The 19,176-nt window shown below is 36.5% G+C and overlaps 1 protein-coding gene across 1 annotated transcript; it reads left to right on the forward strand.

Moving 5' to 3' along the window:
- The first annotated feature begins 4,358 nt into the window (after positions 1 to 4,358).
- Positions 4,359 to 6,003, forward strand: LOC100667937 (olfactory receptor 5T2-like). The gene has a single exon (XM_023542139.2). The coding sequence runs from the start codon at positions 4,374 to 4,376 to the stop codon at positions 5,316 to 5,318; it is 945 nt and encodes a 314-aa protein (XP_023397907.2). The 5' UTR covers positions 4,359 to 4,373; the 3' UTR covers positions 5,319 to 6,003.
- The last annotated feature ends 13,173 nt before the right edge of the window (positions 6,004 to 19,176 follow it).

A 19,176-nucleotide genomic window follows, 5' to 3' on the forward strand; every position in this document is an offset into this window, starting at 1 on the left:
TAATGAATACGGATGACCATAAACCCTTGTGCTAGATTCAACAATTGATATATTACTGTTTTGCCGATATAAATACACTTTATATTGTAACAAATCAGGAAATATAGTAAAATGTAATAAGGTAATACAGTAATATGTCAATTGTTGAATCTAGCACAAGGGTTTATGGTCATCCATATTCATTATACTGCTGGTATGAGGACACTGGGTCTCAGAGAAGCTAAGTGCTAACCCAGTGTCAGAGCTATAAGATTTTGTCTAATATCTTACAATTTTTTTATTATCTAATATTAAATTGTAATTTTCCCTATGACATCATTTTAAAGCAGAAGTCAAAAAACTATACTCATTCAACAAATGTCAAGATTTTGTATATTATTCAAAAACTGCTTTCTTCTTTATCATTGTGTAAATTATTATGTTGCTGTTTGAACCAGAAGTTAATTGGGGAGTATTCCCCTCTGGGCATCTCCTATGGGCTTCTTTAACAGCAGGGCAAGTGGATATAAAAGACCTAAATTAAATGTATTGATAGTGTACCTAACCCTGCATCTGCTATTCTATAGGTAAGGGAAAATATCAGATCATTTGCAGAATATTTAGGAGAAAGAATTTAAAATATCAAGGTAGAATATGCTGTGATATCTCCAGTATTAAAAAAACTTTAGTTCTTCCCTATTGCATTGGTGATTTTTATAGATCCATCAAAATCTAATATATGCAGATTTCTACTCAATAATTTAAAACCCATACTTCCTAGAAAAGAACAGAGAAAATAGAAACATTAAATACATGCTTGTAGGGGTAAGCAAGAGCCCCCAAAGTGGGTGTATGCTTTAGTTTTCCTGATGAAAGAAGATAGTCTAGTTCAAAGTAAGAACTATGGGAGAAAAGGTCAAAACTGAATATAGTAATAGAAAACAAGAATATTTGAACTGTTCAACTGCATGGGGCCTTATATTTGGATATAAAAAATGAGGGGAAGATAATTAAAGTTTATTTTGCTACTTGTTAAATCTAGAAATCACTTCAGTTTTTCATTTCATAATATTTCTCTGGTATTAATGACTTGAAAAATACCCAAACATTGCAAGAATGGTGTTCTGTTTTATTTATCATGGCGGAAGGGGCAGTTGCAGAATTAAGCGTAAGTGTAATAGGAGGCAGCATAGAAGGATGGAAAGAAAATACACTTTGAGATCACGGAGAGCTGGGATTGAGTCTTGGCTCTGATATTTATTGTTTTGAAGATTGCTGTAAAGATATTATAAAGTAATGTGCAGAAAAGTCCATTCATACAGCAAAAGCTCAACAAATGACACCAATAAATGATAGCTGTTATTATTTCTCTCCTTTGTATTATTAGTGTTTCAGTGTTGGGCCCAATATATCTACAGTTATCTTCTTTTCCTTAAAATGATTCTTACGGGCATGACTTTACATTAATTTCTTTAAGATTGATCCTATTAAATTATTTACTAATCATAACACTTTCTCTTTACGACTTTGATGCCTTTCCAGACGTGCTAATATTGACGTAGTCATACTCAGTATAACTTCTGTTTTGACACATAGCAGAAAATCTTGTGTTGAGAGACATTTAACTCAAGTGCTTAACATTTTTTTTTATAGAAAACCAAATTAACCACACTGTAATTGAACAAATGGCAATGCTGTAATGTTCGTGTGATTTTATTGTTATCCGTGGATCACACAACTCACAGAATTCCTTTACCCTCTAAAGAATAAACTTATTTCATACTAATGAAACTTTACTAATAAAAATTATACTGTTTCTGTGAAGTGGAAAGGCAGAAGAAAATGACTAAATCCACTTTTATAGCCCTTTTTAATCGTAATATGATTCATTTAGTTTGATCCTGATGAAATAATGCTTGAGTGCATATTGATAATCACAAAACAGGTACATTAAATGTACTTGTCTCTGGGGACACACATTTTTTTAATGCTTTGACTAAAATATTGTTACTCAAATTTGATTTTCAAGAAGAAATACATCTTATAAAAAAATTCAGTGATATTTTTCTGTTTCACTGATGACCAAAAATTGAAATATTTAAAAGAAATTGCTCTGCATATTTAATTACTGTGCCTGGTTCTATGTCTGCATGAAAGTGTCTGTTTGTGTTTTATGTGCACACACATCCAAATTGTGCCTGAACGGCTTCTTCATTAAACTTTTTTGCCAATTTAAAGAGGACTAAACTTTAGAGAGAAAATCTAACATCACATACAACTTCTAATCACAGAACTGAACGATGAGCATATATTTTCAGATTCCATACCCTATGCTAATTATCTTGTACCATTGTAAATTTAGGCACATTGTTGAAATGATGTCAAACGTTGTATTACAAAATCATCTTTTTCTTTAGACTCCTAATAATATTTTTAATAATATAATGAATTTTTTTCATTCATCATTCATCACAGTTTCCATTTCATTTCCATTGACTCTGTATTTATCTTATTTACATAATCACCTTTGTCTCAATATCTCTTCAGTTAATATCCACGTTCACCTCTCCCCTATCAACGACATTTTTCAAAATAAGAAATATATTTAGGAATTTCCCAGTTAAGTCAGTAAAACAGATTTTTTTTTTTTTAATTAAATGGTGTATTTAAAAGCAGTTTATAGTTCTGTAGTCACTCAAAAGTATAAGGTTAATTCAAGTAGTTCGTATAGGACTTCTAATCTGTTTTGTCTTAAATTATTGTGTCCAATAAAGAGAATTCAATCTAAAATATATTGTCTTCTCTGACAAATCATTTCAGTATTTTTTTCCTCTAACTTTACTCTTTACAAAATTCCTATGGAAATATGTTTGATAAATATTTACAATATTTTTAGGTAATTCTTCTTTTACCTTTCCCAGAATATTATAGGTATTTGGATTTTTTCTCCTTTAGTTGCTCTAATCTAAATGTTTCTTTTACTGAGAGATCCATATCAATTCACTAAAACTGGAGCTTGAATTGGATCATTAATTTAAGTAGTTACAGATTAATATTTGTAGCAGATCAAGTACGCATAAAGCTGACTCAAATTTCCTCATCAGCAAATTAGAGTAGTTTAAGATATAGTGTAGGGAGAATATGTTAAAAATAAATATTTTGTTAGAACAGTATTATAATACATATCCTTCAAACAGGCGGTAAACTATGAGCTAGTAATTTAAATATTCAATAACAGAGTTGGTAACTCTTTAACTTCTGAGTTGCTTATCTATGGGGCCATCCAGAAAATAGTTAATCTATTCTTTCTACAGTCCATCTCTTTCTTTATTTATAATCTTAAATCTTATATCTACATTCAAAGGAAATTTAATTTCTTTTTTTTACTTACTACTCTAATAGTAAGATAAAAGTTACTTAATTCTTATTTCACTGAGTCCACAAGCAACAAAACATAAACAAGTATAAAATCTTGAAAAAAAAATACCTTGGAAGAAAATACTTTGAAAGTATGAAAGTCATGTTTTTTTTTTAACATCTTCAATAATTTCTTACAGTTTCACCAGAAGTATTTGAGGGAGTAATAAAACATATAGATTGTCAAAAACACCAGTGGCCTAATATATAGCCCAAAAAGGACAATACAATATCATGAACCTAAGAAAGCTCTTTGAAGGAAACGTAAGATATCACGTAATTTTTGAATTCATTCATGGTGAGTCTTTCCTCAAAAAACAATTTGATAAATTCCATTCAGAAAAATCCAAAAATTGGTAATGGAACTGGAGAATACTCAGAGAGTAGCTTATTAGATGTTATAATACAGGCGGGTGCTACTTCCTAAGACCAACTCCAGTCAGCATATTCTAAGTTTTAAATTATTTTAAAGATTAAATTTCCTTAATTAATTATCTATTTTAATGTTCATCTGAATCTTGAAAGATAAAATTAATAGCCTTGTTCTGCAGGTTAGAAGATTGTAGCAAATAATTTTACATAATTGCTGAAAGAACTAGATCTCTGGTGTTAAATTCTAATGCTCTGCCCGTTAGTATATTATCTCAAGTCTTTGGATGTGAGAAAGAAATTTCTTTAAATAGATGACTGGTTTTATTAAATAAACCAATTAACTCAATTATTTTGGTAATGACATGTTATTAACCAATGAGTAAATGTCTTTATCTTCCATTTAGTTCTTCAGAGAGTGCTACTGACTATTCATTCACTGTCTAGTCATTGTCTTATGAGTTGCTGCTGGGACATCATGTATTTCTGAAAAATCAATATGAGGACATAGTTAACATTCTTTTAGTTACAATATTCTGCATCCCTCTCATAGAAATAAAAATTGTGATTTCATGCATATTTTCAAGTTTGTTCCATGAAGTGTCAACATGAAAAATGACACAGAAGTCACCACATTTGTACTGAAGGGCTTCACAGACAATCGTGAACTGCAGATCATCTTATTTTTTCTATTTCTAGCAATCTACCTCTTCACTCTGATTGGAAATTTAGGACTGGTTGTATTGGTCATTGGGGATTCCAGGCTCCACAACCCCATGTACTATTTTCTGAGTGTGTTATCATTCTTGGACGCTTGCTATTCATCATCTGTTACCCCAAATATGTTAGTAGATTTTATGTCAAAGAATAAAGCCATTTCATTCCTTGGATGTGCAACACAAATGTTTCTGGATATAACTTTTGGGACCACAGAATGCTTTCTTTTGGCAGCCATGGCTTATGATCGCTATGTAGCCATCTACAACCCACTCCTCTATTCAGTTAACATGTCACCCAGAGTCTATGTGCCGCTCATCATTGCTTCATATGTTTCTGGTATTTCACATGCTAGGTTACACACAGTAGCAACTTTTAGCCTCTCCTTCTGTGCATCCAATGAAATTAGACATGTCTTTTGTGATATTCCTCCACTTCTTGCTATCTCCTGTTCTGACACTCACATTAACCAGCTTCTACTCTTCTACGCCGTGGGTTCTATGGAGATATTCGCCATCCTGATTGTCCTAATCGCCTATGGTTTAATTTTGTTGGCCATTCTGAAGATGCATTCTGCTGAAGGAAGGCAAAAAGTGTTTTCCACTTGTGGCTCTCACCTAACTGGAGTGTCAGTTTACCGTGGAACAATCCTCTTCATGTACATGAGACCAAGTTCCAGCTATGCTTTGGATCATGACATGATAGTGTCTATATTCTACACTATTGTGATTCCCATGGTGAATCCCATTATCTACAGTTTGAGGAAGAAACATGTAAAAGAAGCAATAAAAAAAGTGTTTGGGAGAAATTGGTTTATCAATAAAGTATATTTTTAACACTAAAAATTAAATTAAAAAAAATCAAGAGCCATAGCCTGTGTCTCAATATAAAGATATGAAAAATTGAAAAATTCAGTTTTAGTTTATTAGTGTCTTTCCGTTCTTCTTGAATATTTTGAAATAAATAGTCAACCTGTAACCTCTGCTATGTTAACACGTACAGAAAAACCATGCCATAAATTTGCTTCTTACTTTGTTCATGCTGATATATGTACATATGTGCAGGTGTGTATGGGTATATATACATACATATGTATACACATACATACAATGGTTCTGTTATATATACATGTGCACATATATGTGTATACAATCAGTATTTTTTATATTATAAAAAGTACAATCTGTTCTTATACTTTATTTTATATTATATTTCATTTTTATATTATATTTTTATATTATTTTTTTCACCTTCTTTCTTTTTTTTTTTTAATTTTTATTAAGCTTCAAGTGAACATTTACGATTCCAATCAGTCTGTCACATGTAGGTTTGCATACATCTTACTCCCTTCTCCCACTTGCTCTCCCCCTATTGAGTCAGCCCTTACAGTCTCTCGTTTCGTGCCAATTTTGCCATCTTCCCTCTCTCTCTATCTTCCCATCCCCCCTCCAGTCAAGAGTTGCCAACACACTCTCCAGTGTCCACCTGATTTAATTAGCTCACTCTTCTTCAGCATCTCTCTCCCCCCCACTGACCAGTCCTTTTCATGCCTGATGATTTGTCTTCAGGGATGGTTCCTGTCCTGTGCCATCAGAAGTTCTGGGGAGCATTGTCTCTGGGATTCCTCTAGTCGCAGTCATACCATTAGGTATGGTCTCTTCATGAGAATTTGGGGTCTGTATCCCATTGTTCTCCTGCTCCCTCAGGAGTTGTCTGTTGTGCTCCCTGACAGGGGAGACATCGATTGTGGCTGGGCACCAACTAGTTCTTCTGGTCTCAGGATAATGTAAGTCTCTGGTTCATGTGGCCCTTTCTGTCTCTTGGGTTCTTAGTTGTCGTGTGACCTTGGTGTTCTTCCTTTGCCTTTGCTCCAGGTGGGTTGAGACCAATTGATGTATCTTAGATGGCCGCTTGCTGGCATTTAGGACCCCAGGCGCCACAATTCAAAGTGGGATGCAGAATGTTTTCATAATAGAATCATTTTGTCCATTGACTTAGAAGTCCCCTCAAACCAAGTTCCCCAGACCCCAGCCCCTGCTCCGTTGACCTTTGGAGCTTTCATTTTCTCCCGGAAACCTCTTTGCTTTTAATCCAGTCCAATTAGGATGACCTTCCTTGTATTGAGTGTTGTCTTTCCCTTCACCCAAAGCAGTTCTTATCTACTGATTGATCAATAAAAAGCCCTCTCCCTCCCTCCCTCCCTCCCCCCTTTGTAACCACATAAGTCTGTGTTCTTCTCCGTTTTTTCTATTTCTCAAGATCTTATAATAGTGGTCTTATACAATATTTGTCCTTTTGCAACTGACTCATTTCGCTCAGCATAATGCCTTCCAGATTCCTCCATGTTATGAAATGTTTCACAGATTCGTCACTGTTCTTTATCGATGCGTAGTATTCCATTGTGTGAATATACCACAATTTGTTTCCCCATTCATCCGTTGACGGACATCTTGGTTGCTTCCAGCTTTTTGCTACTGTGAACAGAGCTGCAATAAACATGGGTGTGCATATATCTGTTTGTGTGAAGGCTCTTGTATCTCTAGGGTATATTCCGAGGAGTGGGATTTCTGGGTTGTATGGTAGTTCTATTTCTAACTGTTTAAGATAACACCAGATGGATTTCCAAAGTGGTTGTACCATTTTACAATCCCACCAGCAGTGTATGAGAGTTCCAATCTCTCCGCAGCCTCTCCAACATTTATTATTTTGTTTTTTTTGGATTAATGCCAGTCTAGTTGGTGTGAGATGAAATCTCATTGTAGTTTTAATTTGCATTTCTCTAATGGCTAATGATCGAGAGCATTTTCTCATGTATCTGTTGGCTGCCTGAATATCTTCTTTAGTGAAGTGAGTGTTCATATCCTTTGCCCACTTCTTGATTGGGTTGTTTGTCTTTTTGTGGCTGAGTTTTGACAGAATCATATAGATTTTAGAGATCAGGTGCTGGTCGGAGATGTCATAGCTGAAAATTCTTTCCCAATCTATTGGTGGTCTTTTTACTCTTTTGGTGAAGTCTTGAGATGAGCATAGGTGTTTGATTTTTAGGAGCTCCCCTTTATCTGGTTTCTCTTCATCAATTTTGGTAATGTTTTGTATTCTGTTTATGCCCTGTATTAGGGCTCCTAGGGTTGATCCTATTTTTTCTTCCATGATCTTTATCGTTTTAGTCTTTATGTTTAGGTCTTTGATCCACTTGGAGTTAGTTTTTGTGCATGGTGTGAGGTATGGGTCCTGTTTCATTCTTTTGCAAATGGATATCCAGGTATGCCAGCACCATTTGTTAAAAAGACTATTATTTCCCCAATTGACTGACACTGGTCCTTTGTCAAATATCAGCTGCTCATACGTGGATGGATTTATATCTGGGTTCTCAATTCTGTTCCATTGGTCTATGTGCCTGTTGTTGTACCAGTACCAGGCTGTTTTGACTACTGTAGCTATATAATAGGTTCTGAAATCAGGTAGGGTGAGGCCTCCCACTCTCTTCTTCTTTTTCAGTAATGTTTTGCTTATCCGGGGGTTCTTTCCCTTCCATATGAAATTAGTGATTTGTTTCTCTATCCCCTTAAAGTATGACATTGGTATTTGGATTGGAAGTGCGTTGTATGTATAAATGGCTTTTGGTAGAATAGACATTTTTACTATGTTAAGTCTTCCTATCCATGAGCAGGGTATGTTTTTCCACTTAAGTATGTCCTTTTGAATTTCTTGTAGCAGGGTTTTATAGTTTTCTTTGTATAGGTCTTTTACATCCTTGGTAAGATTTATTCCTAAGTATTTTATCTTCTTGGGGGTACTGTGAATGGTTTTGCTTTGGTTATTTCCTCTTCGGTGTTCTTTTTGTTGATGTAGAGGAATGCAAGTGATTTTTGTATGTTTATTTTATACCCTGAGACTCTGCCAAACTCTTCTATTAGTTTCAGTAGTTTTTTGGAGGATTCCTTAGGGTTTTCCATGTACACGATCATGTCATCTGCAAATAGTGATAGCTTTACTTCCTCCTTACCAATCTGGATACCCTTTATTTCTTTGTCTAGCCTAATTGCCCTGGCTAGGACTTCCAGCACGATGTTGAATAAGAGCGGTGATAAAGGGCATCCTTGTCTGGTTCCCGTTCTCAAGGGAAATGCTTTCAGGTTCTCTCCATTTAGAGTGATATTGGCTGTTGGCTTTGCATAGATGCCCTTTATGATGTTGAGGAATTTTCCTTCAATTCCTATTTTGGTAAGAGTTTTTATCATAAATCGGTGTTGAACTTTGTCAAATGCATTTTCTGCATCAATTGATAAGATCATGTGGTTTTTGTCTTTTGTTTTATTTATGTGATGGATTACATTAATGGTTTTTCTGATATTAAACCAGCCTTGCATACCTGGTATAAATCCCACTTGATCAGGGTGAATTATTTTTTTGATGTGTCGTTGGATTCTATTGGCTAGAATTTTGTTGAGGATTTTTGCATCTATGTTCATGAGGGATATAGGTCTAAAATTTTCTTTTATTGTAATGTCTTTACCTGGTTTTGGTATCAGGGAGATGGTAGCTTCATAGAATGAGTTGGGTAGTATTCCATCTTTTTCTATGCTTTGAAATACCTTCAATAGTAATGGTGTTAAGTCTTCTATAAAGGTTTCGTAGAACTCTGCAGTGAAGCCATCCGGGCCAGGACTTTTTTTTGTTGGAAGTTTTTTGATTACCATTTCAATCTCTTTTTTTGTTATGGTTCTATTTAGTTGTTCTACTTCTGAATGTGTTAGTTTAGGTAGGTAGTATTGTTCCAAGAATTTATCCATTTCTTCTAGGTTTTCAAATTTGTTAGAGTACAATTTTACGTAGTAATCTGAAATGATTCTTTTAATTTCATTTGGTTCTGTTGTGATGTGGTCCTTCTCGTTTCTTATTCAGGTTATTTGTTTCCTTTCCTGTTTTTCTTTAGTCTAGCCAATGGTTTATCAATTTTGTTAATTTTTTCAAAGAACCAGCTTTTGGCTTTGTTAATTCTTTCAATTGTTTTTCTGTTCTCTAATTCATTTAGTTCAGCTCTAATTTTTATTATTTGTTTTCTTCTGGTGCCTGATGGGTTCTTTTGTTGCTCACTTTCTATTTGTTCAAGTTGTCAGGACAGTTCTCTGATTTTGGCTCTTTCTTCTTTTTGTATGTGTGCATTTATTGATATAAATTGGCCTCTGAGCACTGCTTTTGCTGTGTCCCAGAGGTTTTGATAAGAAGTATTTTCATTCTCGTTGCTTTCTAAGAGTTTCCTTATTCCCTCCTTGATGTCTTCTATAACCCAGTCTTTTTTCAGGAGGGTATTGTTCATTTTCCAAGTATTTGATTTCTTTTCCCAAGTTTTTCTGTTATTGATTTCTAGCTTCATTGCCTTGTGGTCTGAGAAGATGCTTTGTAATATTTTGATGTTTTGGATTCTGCAAAGATTTGTTTTATGACCTAATATGTGGTCTATTCTAGAGAATGTTCCATGTGCACTAGAAAAAAAAGTATATTTTGCAGCAGTTGGGTGGAGAGTTCTGTATAAGTCTATGAGGTCAAGTTGGTTGATTGTTGTAAGTAGGTCTTCCGTGTCTCTATTGAGCTTCTTACTGGATGTCCTGCGCTTCTCCGAAAGCGGTGTGTTGAAGTCTCCTACTATAAATGTGGAGGTGTCTATCTCACTTTTCAGTTCTGTTAAAGTTTGTTTTATGTATCTTGCAGCCCTGTCATTGGGTGCATAAATATTTAATATGGTTATATCTTCCTGGTCCATTGTCCCTTTTATCATTATGTAGTGTCCTTCTTTATCTTTTGTGGTGGATTTAACTTTAAAGTCTATTTTGTCAGAAATTAATATTGCTACTCCTGCTCTTTTTTGCTTACTGTTTGCTTGATATATTTTTTTCCATCCTTTGAGTTTTAGTTTGTTTGTGTCTCTAAGTCTAAGGTGTGTCTCTTGTAGGCAACATATAGATGGATCGTGTTTCTTTATCCAGTCCGTGACTCTCTGTCTCTTTATTTGTGCATTTAGTCCATTTACATTCAGCGTAATTATAGATAAATAAGTTTTTAGTGCTGTCATTTTGATGCCTTTTTATGTGTGTTGTTGGCCATTTCATTTTTCCACATGCTTTTTTTGTGCTGAGACGTTTTTCTTAGTAGCTTGTGAGATCCTCATTTTCATAATGTTTAACTTTGTGTTTGTTGAGTCGTTACGTTTTTCTTGGCTTTTTTCTTGAGTTATGGAATTGATATTCCTTTTTGTGGTTACCTTATTATTTACCCCTATTTTTCTAAGTAAAAACCTAACTTGTATCCTTCTATATCGCCTTGTATCACTCTCCATCTGGCAGTTCAATGCCTCCTATATTTAGTCCCTCTTTTTGATTATTGTGATCGTTTATCTATTGATTTCATTGATTTCCTGTTATGTGTATTATTTTGTTTATTTATTTATTTTTTAGAATTAATCTTAATTTGTTTGTTTTTGTGCTTTCCCTATTTGAGTTGCGTTGATATCAGGACATTCTGTTTTGTGACCTTGTATTGTGCGGGTACCTGAGATTATTGGTCATCAGGCCAAACAATCTCCTTTAGCATTTCTTGCAGTCTTGGTTTAGTTTTTGCAAATTCTCTAAACTTGTGTTTATCTGTAAATATCTTAATTTCTCCTTCATATTTCAGAGAGAGTTTTGCTGGATATATGATCCTTGGTTGGCAGTTTTTCTCGTTCAGTGCTCTGTATACGTCGTCCCATTCCCTTCTTGCCTGCATGGTTTCTGCTGAGTAGTCTGAACTTATTCTTATTGATTCTCCCTTGAAGGAAACCTTTCTTTTCTCCCTGGCTGCTTTTAAAATTTTCTGTTTGTCTTTGGTTTTGGCAAGTTTGATGATACTATGTCTTGGTGTTTTTCTTTTTGGATCAGTCTTAAATGGGGTTCGATGAGCATCTTGGATAGATACCCTTTCGTCTTTCATGATGTCAGGGAAGTTTTGTGTCAGGAGTTCTTCAACTATTTTCTCTGTGTTTTCTGTCCCCCCTCCCTGTTCTGGGACTCCAATCACTTGCAAGTTATCCTTCTTGATAGAGTCCCACATGATTCTTAGGGTTTCTTCATTTTTTTAAATTCTTTTATCTGATTTTTTTTCAGCTATGTTGGTGTTGTTTCCCTGGTCCTCCAGAAGTCCCAGTCTACATTCTAATTGCTCGAGTCTGCTCCTCTGACTTTCTATTGCATTGTCAAATTGTGTAATTTTATTGTTAATCTTTTGGATTTCTACATGTTGTCTCTCTATGGATTCTTGCAACTTATTAATTTTTCCACTATGTTCTTGAATAATCTTTTTGAGTTCTTCAACAGTTTTATCAGTGTGTTCCTTGGCTTTTTCTGCATTTATCCTAATTTCATTTGTGATGTCTTTAAGCATTCTGTAAATTAGTTTTTTATATTCTGTATCTGATTATTCCAGGATTGTATCTTCATTTGGGAAAGATTTTGATTCTTTTGTTTGGGGGGTTGGAGAAGCTGTCATGGTCTGTTTCTTTATGTGGTTTGATATGGACTGCTGTCTCCAAGCCATCACTGGGAAATTAGATTTTCCAGGTAATCAGCTAAAAAAAATGCAGTCAGATCCCTATCTGAATTCTCCCTCTGGCTCTGGGTATTAGGATGTTAATGGAGCCACCTGAGGAGGGTGGGGGAGGGATCAGAGAGCTAGGATTGTAGCACCACCGAATATAGAGCTGAACACCACGTTCACGCTCTGCCCCCGTCTGCCAAAATCCGGGCAGGACAGGTCCCCAGCTGGGACACTGCTTTCCCTGCTCCAAGACCAGTCACTTCCTCCCGGGGACTTCTCCCTCCAGTGCGCGGCACTGCTCGAGCGAACTGGGTAGGCGTTTCCCGCATGAACGGGTGGGCCTGCCCCCAGGGTCTATTCAGGCAAATATAATTGGACCCCCGGTCACGCCCCACCCGCGTGTGTGCCCAAATCCCAGCAGGACGACTCCCAGCTGGGACACTGCTTTCCGTGCTCTGAGACCAGTCACTTCCTCCCGAGGACTTCTCCTTCCGGTGCACCACACCTCTCGCGCGAACTGGGTGGGCGTCACCCGCATGACCAGGTGGGCCCGCCCCCTGGGTCAATTCAGGGTAATAAAATTGGACCCCGCGCTCACGCCCTGCCCGCGATCGCGCCGAAATCCCAGTGGGACAGCACCCCGGGTGGGACGCTGCTTTCCCCGCTCCGAGACCAGTCACTTCCTCCCGGGGACTTCTCACTCTGGTGCGCCGCGCCACACTCGCGGACTGGGTGTGCGTCTCTCCACACGAACGTGTGGGCCCCGCCCCGGGGTCGCTTTAGGGAAATATAGCTGACCCCCACCCCCGCTCGTGCCCTGTCCTCTTCCCGCCAAACTCCCGGCGGGACGGCTTCCCAGCTGGGATGCTGTTCTCCTCACTCCCAGATCAGTCACTGCCTCCCGGGTGCTTCTCCCTCCGGCCCGCGCCAACCAGCTAGACTTCTTCCCAGAATGGGTTCGGGGGGAAGGGCTGGGCCCCCCTTCTGTGCTGTCTGCCCCCCTGGGCTCTGCCCCAGATAGGGCTCCGAAGGTCACCTGTCTGGTACGCTGGCTCCTAGTTCTGAAAACGGTCGCTGTCTGCCCGTATTTGTTTGTTTTCCGTCTCTAAGTCTGTGCTTGTTGTTCAGAGTTCGTAGATTGTTATGTATGTGATCAATTCCCTTGTTTTTCCGAGTCTTTGTTGCAAGAGGGATCCGCGGTAGCATCCACCTAGTCCGCCATCTTGACCCCCGAGCTATATTTTTATATTATTTATCTCTTGCTTATATTTTGGGAAATGAAAAAATAATAAAGCAATTATTTAGTACAGTGTAGTTTCAGACATTAGAAAATTTGAGAATTAGTACTAATTATTTTTAAAATATGAATCTGGAGCAGATTAAACAGCACATTTTCCTTTTTCTAATGAATTGTATATATCCAGCAATATCAGTGAACAAGGTATAGCTAAATGAATCAACTTGGATAATTCTACAAACATTCATCTGAGTGAAAAAAAAATGCAGAATGAGACACAGTATTATAAAAGTAATTAAAGACATCATCAAAATTATAATATGTTTTGATAATGAATGAGTGAAAATATAGTTAACTTATACCACAAAGCATGTCAATGAAAAATTGTGGATTAGTGTTATCTCTGGTTAAGAAGACACTGGGTGCATAATGGTAAAAGGCTGGTGGTTTGAATTCACCCAGATGGCCCTCTGAAGATCTTCTGAATGACGACAAGCGTAGAAAACCACTTGGAGGGCATTTCTACTCTCACACACATAGGGGCCACCATTAGTCAGAATTGGCTGGATGGAGACTTGTATTAGATATTACCAAAAAACAAAAGGATAGTTGTGTCCTGCCCTAAAGCAGTGGAAATTTTAGAGAATGAGATGAAAGTTGTCATGGTTTCTTTGTCAAAGTTAAAACAACGTAAACATTGATTGCAACACTGGAAATAAAACTCCGATCTTTGATTTCAGATTTTAGGATGGATATTGCATTCATTCATTCATCCCATCAGTCAGTGAGTTGGTTACCAAACATTTTGTGGACATGTACTCTACCCTTTATACTATTTTAGAAGCTTGTAATAAAAAGGTGAGATATTTGGACATATCTCTTCCTCTTACAAAGGCTATAGGCTAGAAAACGTCATAAAGAGAATAAGAAGAGATTGTTATTGATATTTAATTTCAAGACTTGTACATTATTTGAAAAAGTATTGCAGGCTGATGTGAAAAAATACATTTCCACTCAAATCAGTTGAATAAAAAAGCTAGAAATGATACAAGGTGTGATCTGTAATTTGATAATTATAATAAAAAGATGATATTCAGTCTCTTCACAAGCTTCACATTTTCAATTTGGTGTATACCACCTGTTTTTTACAGTAAACACACCAGGGCTTATTCTTCATTCTACAAGGGAGGATTTGTGTTAAGCTTTATCCTAAGTATTCACATTAAAAATTTTCATTGGGCCAGAATCCTGTGCTTTCCAACTGTACGATTTTCTTAATCCAATTGCCAGGGCACTACCCAGATCATATAAAGGTACATTAAAAGAAAAAATATGAGTGAATCATTCGATGTATTTGTTATTTGGTGTGATCATTTAAGCAAGTCCCTAGGCTATCTCCACATTTTTAATCTTTGAGTGAAATTCCGAGTGGAGACTTGCCCAAGGAGCATTCTATTTGTCTTTCTTTCCCAGGGGAATCAGACTTTTACCTAGGAACCCTAGTTCTCATGTTCAGATTTTGGCGCCTAGAAACAAACATATTTTAGTGAGAAGGTCTGCAGGGATTTCAGACCTTTTTAAAACTCTCTAGCGTGCTTCCTGGAGTAAACTTAGGCTTGGATTTCAGCAGATCTCTCTGCACAGGTGAGCTAAACCAAATGTTTTACCTATTACTAGGGCTAGTTGTGAGAACTAAGTGTCTTGAAAGCTCTATCCAATCGCACTCAGAACTGAAATGATTGCTTCTCTGTCCTCTTTTCCAAGTGACTCCAATCCTTGCCCACTGATTGCTAAGTGGTAGTGACAGCCATGTAATGCCATAAATAACAGTCAAACATTCCACCTGATAAGTGAGACTCAGCATTTTTACAGAAGTTCGAAATAAAGATGTGAAAATTAATGATCAGCTCTGAGTGTCTAAAAGAATGAAGATTTAGCATATTGCTTTTGGTGTATGATAATTTGCTATTTTTGTAGAAGCAAGTATTTACCAGATAGCCTTAATCCAGGCAGAGTTACTGCTAAAAAAATATCAGCTATAATGATTTGTGATACTATCCTGTAGCATCTGGAACAAAAAAATTGAAAGATATTAAACCTCATCTTCTACCAATGAGATTAATGATAACTGGAGAATTTCATATTGTCTCCATGCAGATGTCAATGTTGAAAAATTTTCTTGAGCATTTTGAAATCTTAGTCTTATTATACCCTACGTTTGGCACATTCTTATCTTATTAGTTTGGTGTACAAGAATGGAAGTAATTATGTGCCCTAATTTCTTCCATTGTGAACAAAACCATGGAGATGCAATGATATGGGACAAAAGAAGCATAGATTGATTTTATTCATAATCTAAAGAAGTGAATATGATAGTAGATAACACAGCAATGACTTCTTGAAATTAAATATATATATATACATATGTATATGTATGCACACACAGATATGTGTGTATGTATATAACATCTTTATATTGTACACAATAGCATGTAGGAATTTTATTTAAATAGTAATGAAATATTGCCTATTAAAATATATCTTTCACATAAAAGTAGTTCAAATTAAGGAAATTAAAGAAGAAATAAGAAAATGATAGTACTATGAACATAAAAATATGGCAGAAAATGTAAAGGCATTATCTAAATATTGTAAGTTTGAGAATCCAAGCTCCAGAACAATATAGAATAATGAACCCTAATTCCAAGGATTATATGTTGCCTTAGTATGAAGAGAAATGCTTTCTGCTTTAGAACTGGCAGAACTGATGGATGTTTTAGGAGGCACTCTATATTACGTAAGTGACACAGTGGCTAAGTTCTTGGCTGCTAACAGTTTGAACCCACCAACCACTCTGCAGGAGAAAGATGTAGCAGTCTCCTTCCATAAAGGTCACAGCCTTGGGAACCCTGTGGGACATTTCCACTCTGTCCTATATGGTCTGTGGTTCAAAATCGACTCAACGGCAATGGTTTTGGTTTAATTTTTAGTTTTTACCAGATAGGAAAGTACTTCAGTGCCCCTGAAATTTAAAAGTCTACATTTCTGAGAAACAGCTACAATAGTACTTAGCCAGAGATTTTTCCCCTTCTTGATTTTCGCATTGCCCAGGGTGATAAACCTTAGGATAAAAAGATTCCCTGGTGCCAACAATTAGTCTATTTGTCCTGGTGGCCACAGAGATCTCATACTAAGAAGTAATTTTTATACTTAATGCAACACACCTCCAAATAAAAATTGCTGTAGAGTCAATTCTGACTGGTAGAGACCATATAGGACAGAGTAGAGCTGCCCCATAGGTTTCCAAGAAGTGAGTGGAAACCGTGGTGGCTAGTGGTTAAGAGCTAAGGCTGCTTACCAAAAGGCTGGCAATTTAAATCCACCAGGCACTCCTTGGAAACCCTATGGGACAGTTCTACTCTGTCCTTCAGGGTCACTATGAATCGGAAACTACTCAAGGGCCTGTTTTTTGTTGTTGCTGTTGTTGTTTTTTCATTATGTGAGTAGATCTATAAAATATATGTATTCAAAAATGATTTAAAATCAAGATTATTAGGTAGAAAATTAAAATAACTCTTTTCAGGGATAAATGTTAAATCAGACAAGGTGCAGGGGAAAAAAAAACAGGAGAAATAGGGGGTTATTCTACAGAATTTTTTTTTCTGACATGTACTCTTTGAACAACCCTCCTTGTTCATCAATTGTATTTCAATAGAGAAGAGAATTAACAATAAGGATATATACAAACCCTCTCCCTCCTCAAAGCTAATTGCACTAATGCACAGTAGATAATCAGTAATTGGTATTCTTGTTGCTGATATTCTCATTCTTGTTAAAGCAAGGATGTATTTATAAACTATATTTCAGAGTGAGCAATGTACTGAATAGCATTATGTATAGCAACCTGACAGGAAATATTTTGATCAAATTGAATGTTGCTCTGAGGATTTCCAGGGTAAACTTTCCTTGTTATAAAACTTGACATTCTTTTTGGTTTCATAGCAGGAGACAAGAGATATGGGATAGTTGGTGCAACAAAATCAGATCAGCTTATCAGATACATATTTGACATACTTTTAAATGAAAAAAAAAAAAAAAAACCTTGGAAGAGTTGTATGTGGAAGAGCATGTTTTGTTTTGTGAAAGATATAGCTGAGTATCAGGTGGCCCAAAACCAAAAAAACGAACCCATTGCGGTTGAGTCGATCCCGACTCCTAGGGACCCTAAAGGACAGTGGAACTACCTCATAGAGTTTCCGAGGTTGTAAATCTTTAGGGAAGCAGGCTGCCACGTCTATCTTCCACAGAGCAGCTGGTGGCTTTGAACGCCCAATATTTCAGTTAGCGGTGGAGAACTTCACCACTGTGCCACCAGGAGCACTTATTTTGCATATAGAAAATTATAATTCTATTGTTATTTCTTTTTCAACTATAAGACTCTTCAGTCAGGTAGAATGTGACACTGATCTTAAAATTAAAAAAAAGAGAAAAAATATTAACATCATTCAAAATAAGCTAATAAGAATAGTAGTAATTACAGGTAACACCTATTTTGAAATCATTCAGTGCCAAGCTTTGTGCTTACTAACCCATATATGTGCATTATGCTAGTAATTTGCACTACACAAAATATGAATATTTGAGCAAAAGCAAAGAGCTAGTGTTTGGTGGAATAAAACAACAATATCAACAAGGGCAAACCAAATTAAAAAAAAAGAATAAACCCTATGTTTAGTCCATGCCTTTATCCAGTCAATATCCTGTGTGGCCTGTGAGTAACGCCACTTCACTGAGCCTCAGGTATCTCATCAGGTATGAAAACATTCACATGCACCCCCTAAAGCTCCAATGCAGAATAAGAGATAATTATTTCAAAACATTTTACTTAGTTCCAGGCACATAATGAGAGGCCCCGGGTGGCACAAAAGGTTAAGCACTTGGATCCTAGCAGAAGTGATGGCGGCTCAAACCCACCCAAGGGAGACAGGCTGGGTGACTGGCTTCAGAAAGGTCACGGTCTCGTTAGCCCCGTGAAATAGTTCTGCTCTGACACGTGCGGTCACCATGAGTCAGAATCTGCTAGATGTCAACCAACAACAGCAAAGGGAAGCACATAGTGAACACGACATAAAAGTTAGCATTCTATCCCACTCATTTCTCTGCAGAAGTAGAGTAAAATGATTGAATTTTAAAAATCAAAACCACAAGTAATAAAACTTAACTATAAAAACAATGACAAAACAGGCTTCAAACAGTTTAAGGAAAAGGAGGCAAAACTGGAAAAGGAAGGGAAGCCTGCTAAAAAGTGATAATAGAAAGTAATCTAGAAAACAAATCCAGTGACAGTTTTGGTGTATTTGGCAGAAAAAAGAAAATGTGATTAAGAAGAAGGATGCAGTCTTCCGGCACCTACAGAAGGATCAGTATTAGTTGCAGGTCTATCTGTGCGTAGCGGAAGCAGAGGGATGTGGTAAAAATTGTTAAGGAAAAAGCCACAGTTCTGGATGTATTTCCCACAGAGATACTGAAATTTGTAAAATATCCAAGGAGATGAAGCAGCATGGGCTGGAGAGGAGGCCTGTGGCAGTTAAGCTGAAAGATAACTAGAGATCACTCTGGCTCATCAACTCCAACTCTGTAAAGGCAGTTCTTTTTCATCACTTAAAAAAACAGTGGTAAAGAAAATACGTACATCTCATCCAATATCAATGTAAAATACTCATGCATATGTATTATGATATATATATATCTCCAAAGCAAGTCCAGTGCCGTCGAGTCAATGCTGACTCAGAGCAACCCTATAGGACAGAGTAGAACTGCCCCATAGAGTTTCCAAGGAGCGCCTGGTGAATTTGAACTGCTGACCCTTTGGTTACCAGTCTTAG

Source organism: Loxodonta africana, chromosome 7 (assembly GCF_030014295.1).
Source record: "Loxodonta africana isolate mLoxAfr1 chromosome 7, mLoxAfr1.hap2, whole genome shotgun sequence".
Taxonomy (NCBI): Eukaryota; Metazoa; Chordata; class Mammalia; order Proboscidea; family Elephantidae; genus Loxodonta; species Loxodonta africana.

What these genes read in the sequence shown, in the direction of transcription:
- LOC100667937 (XM_023542139.2), top strand. Translation starts at nt 4,374, where the DNA reads ATGAAAAATGACACAGAAGTCACCACATTTGTACTGAAGGGCTTCACA.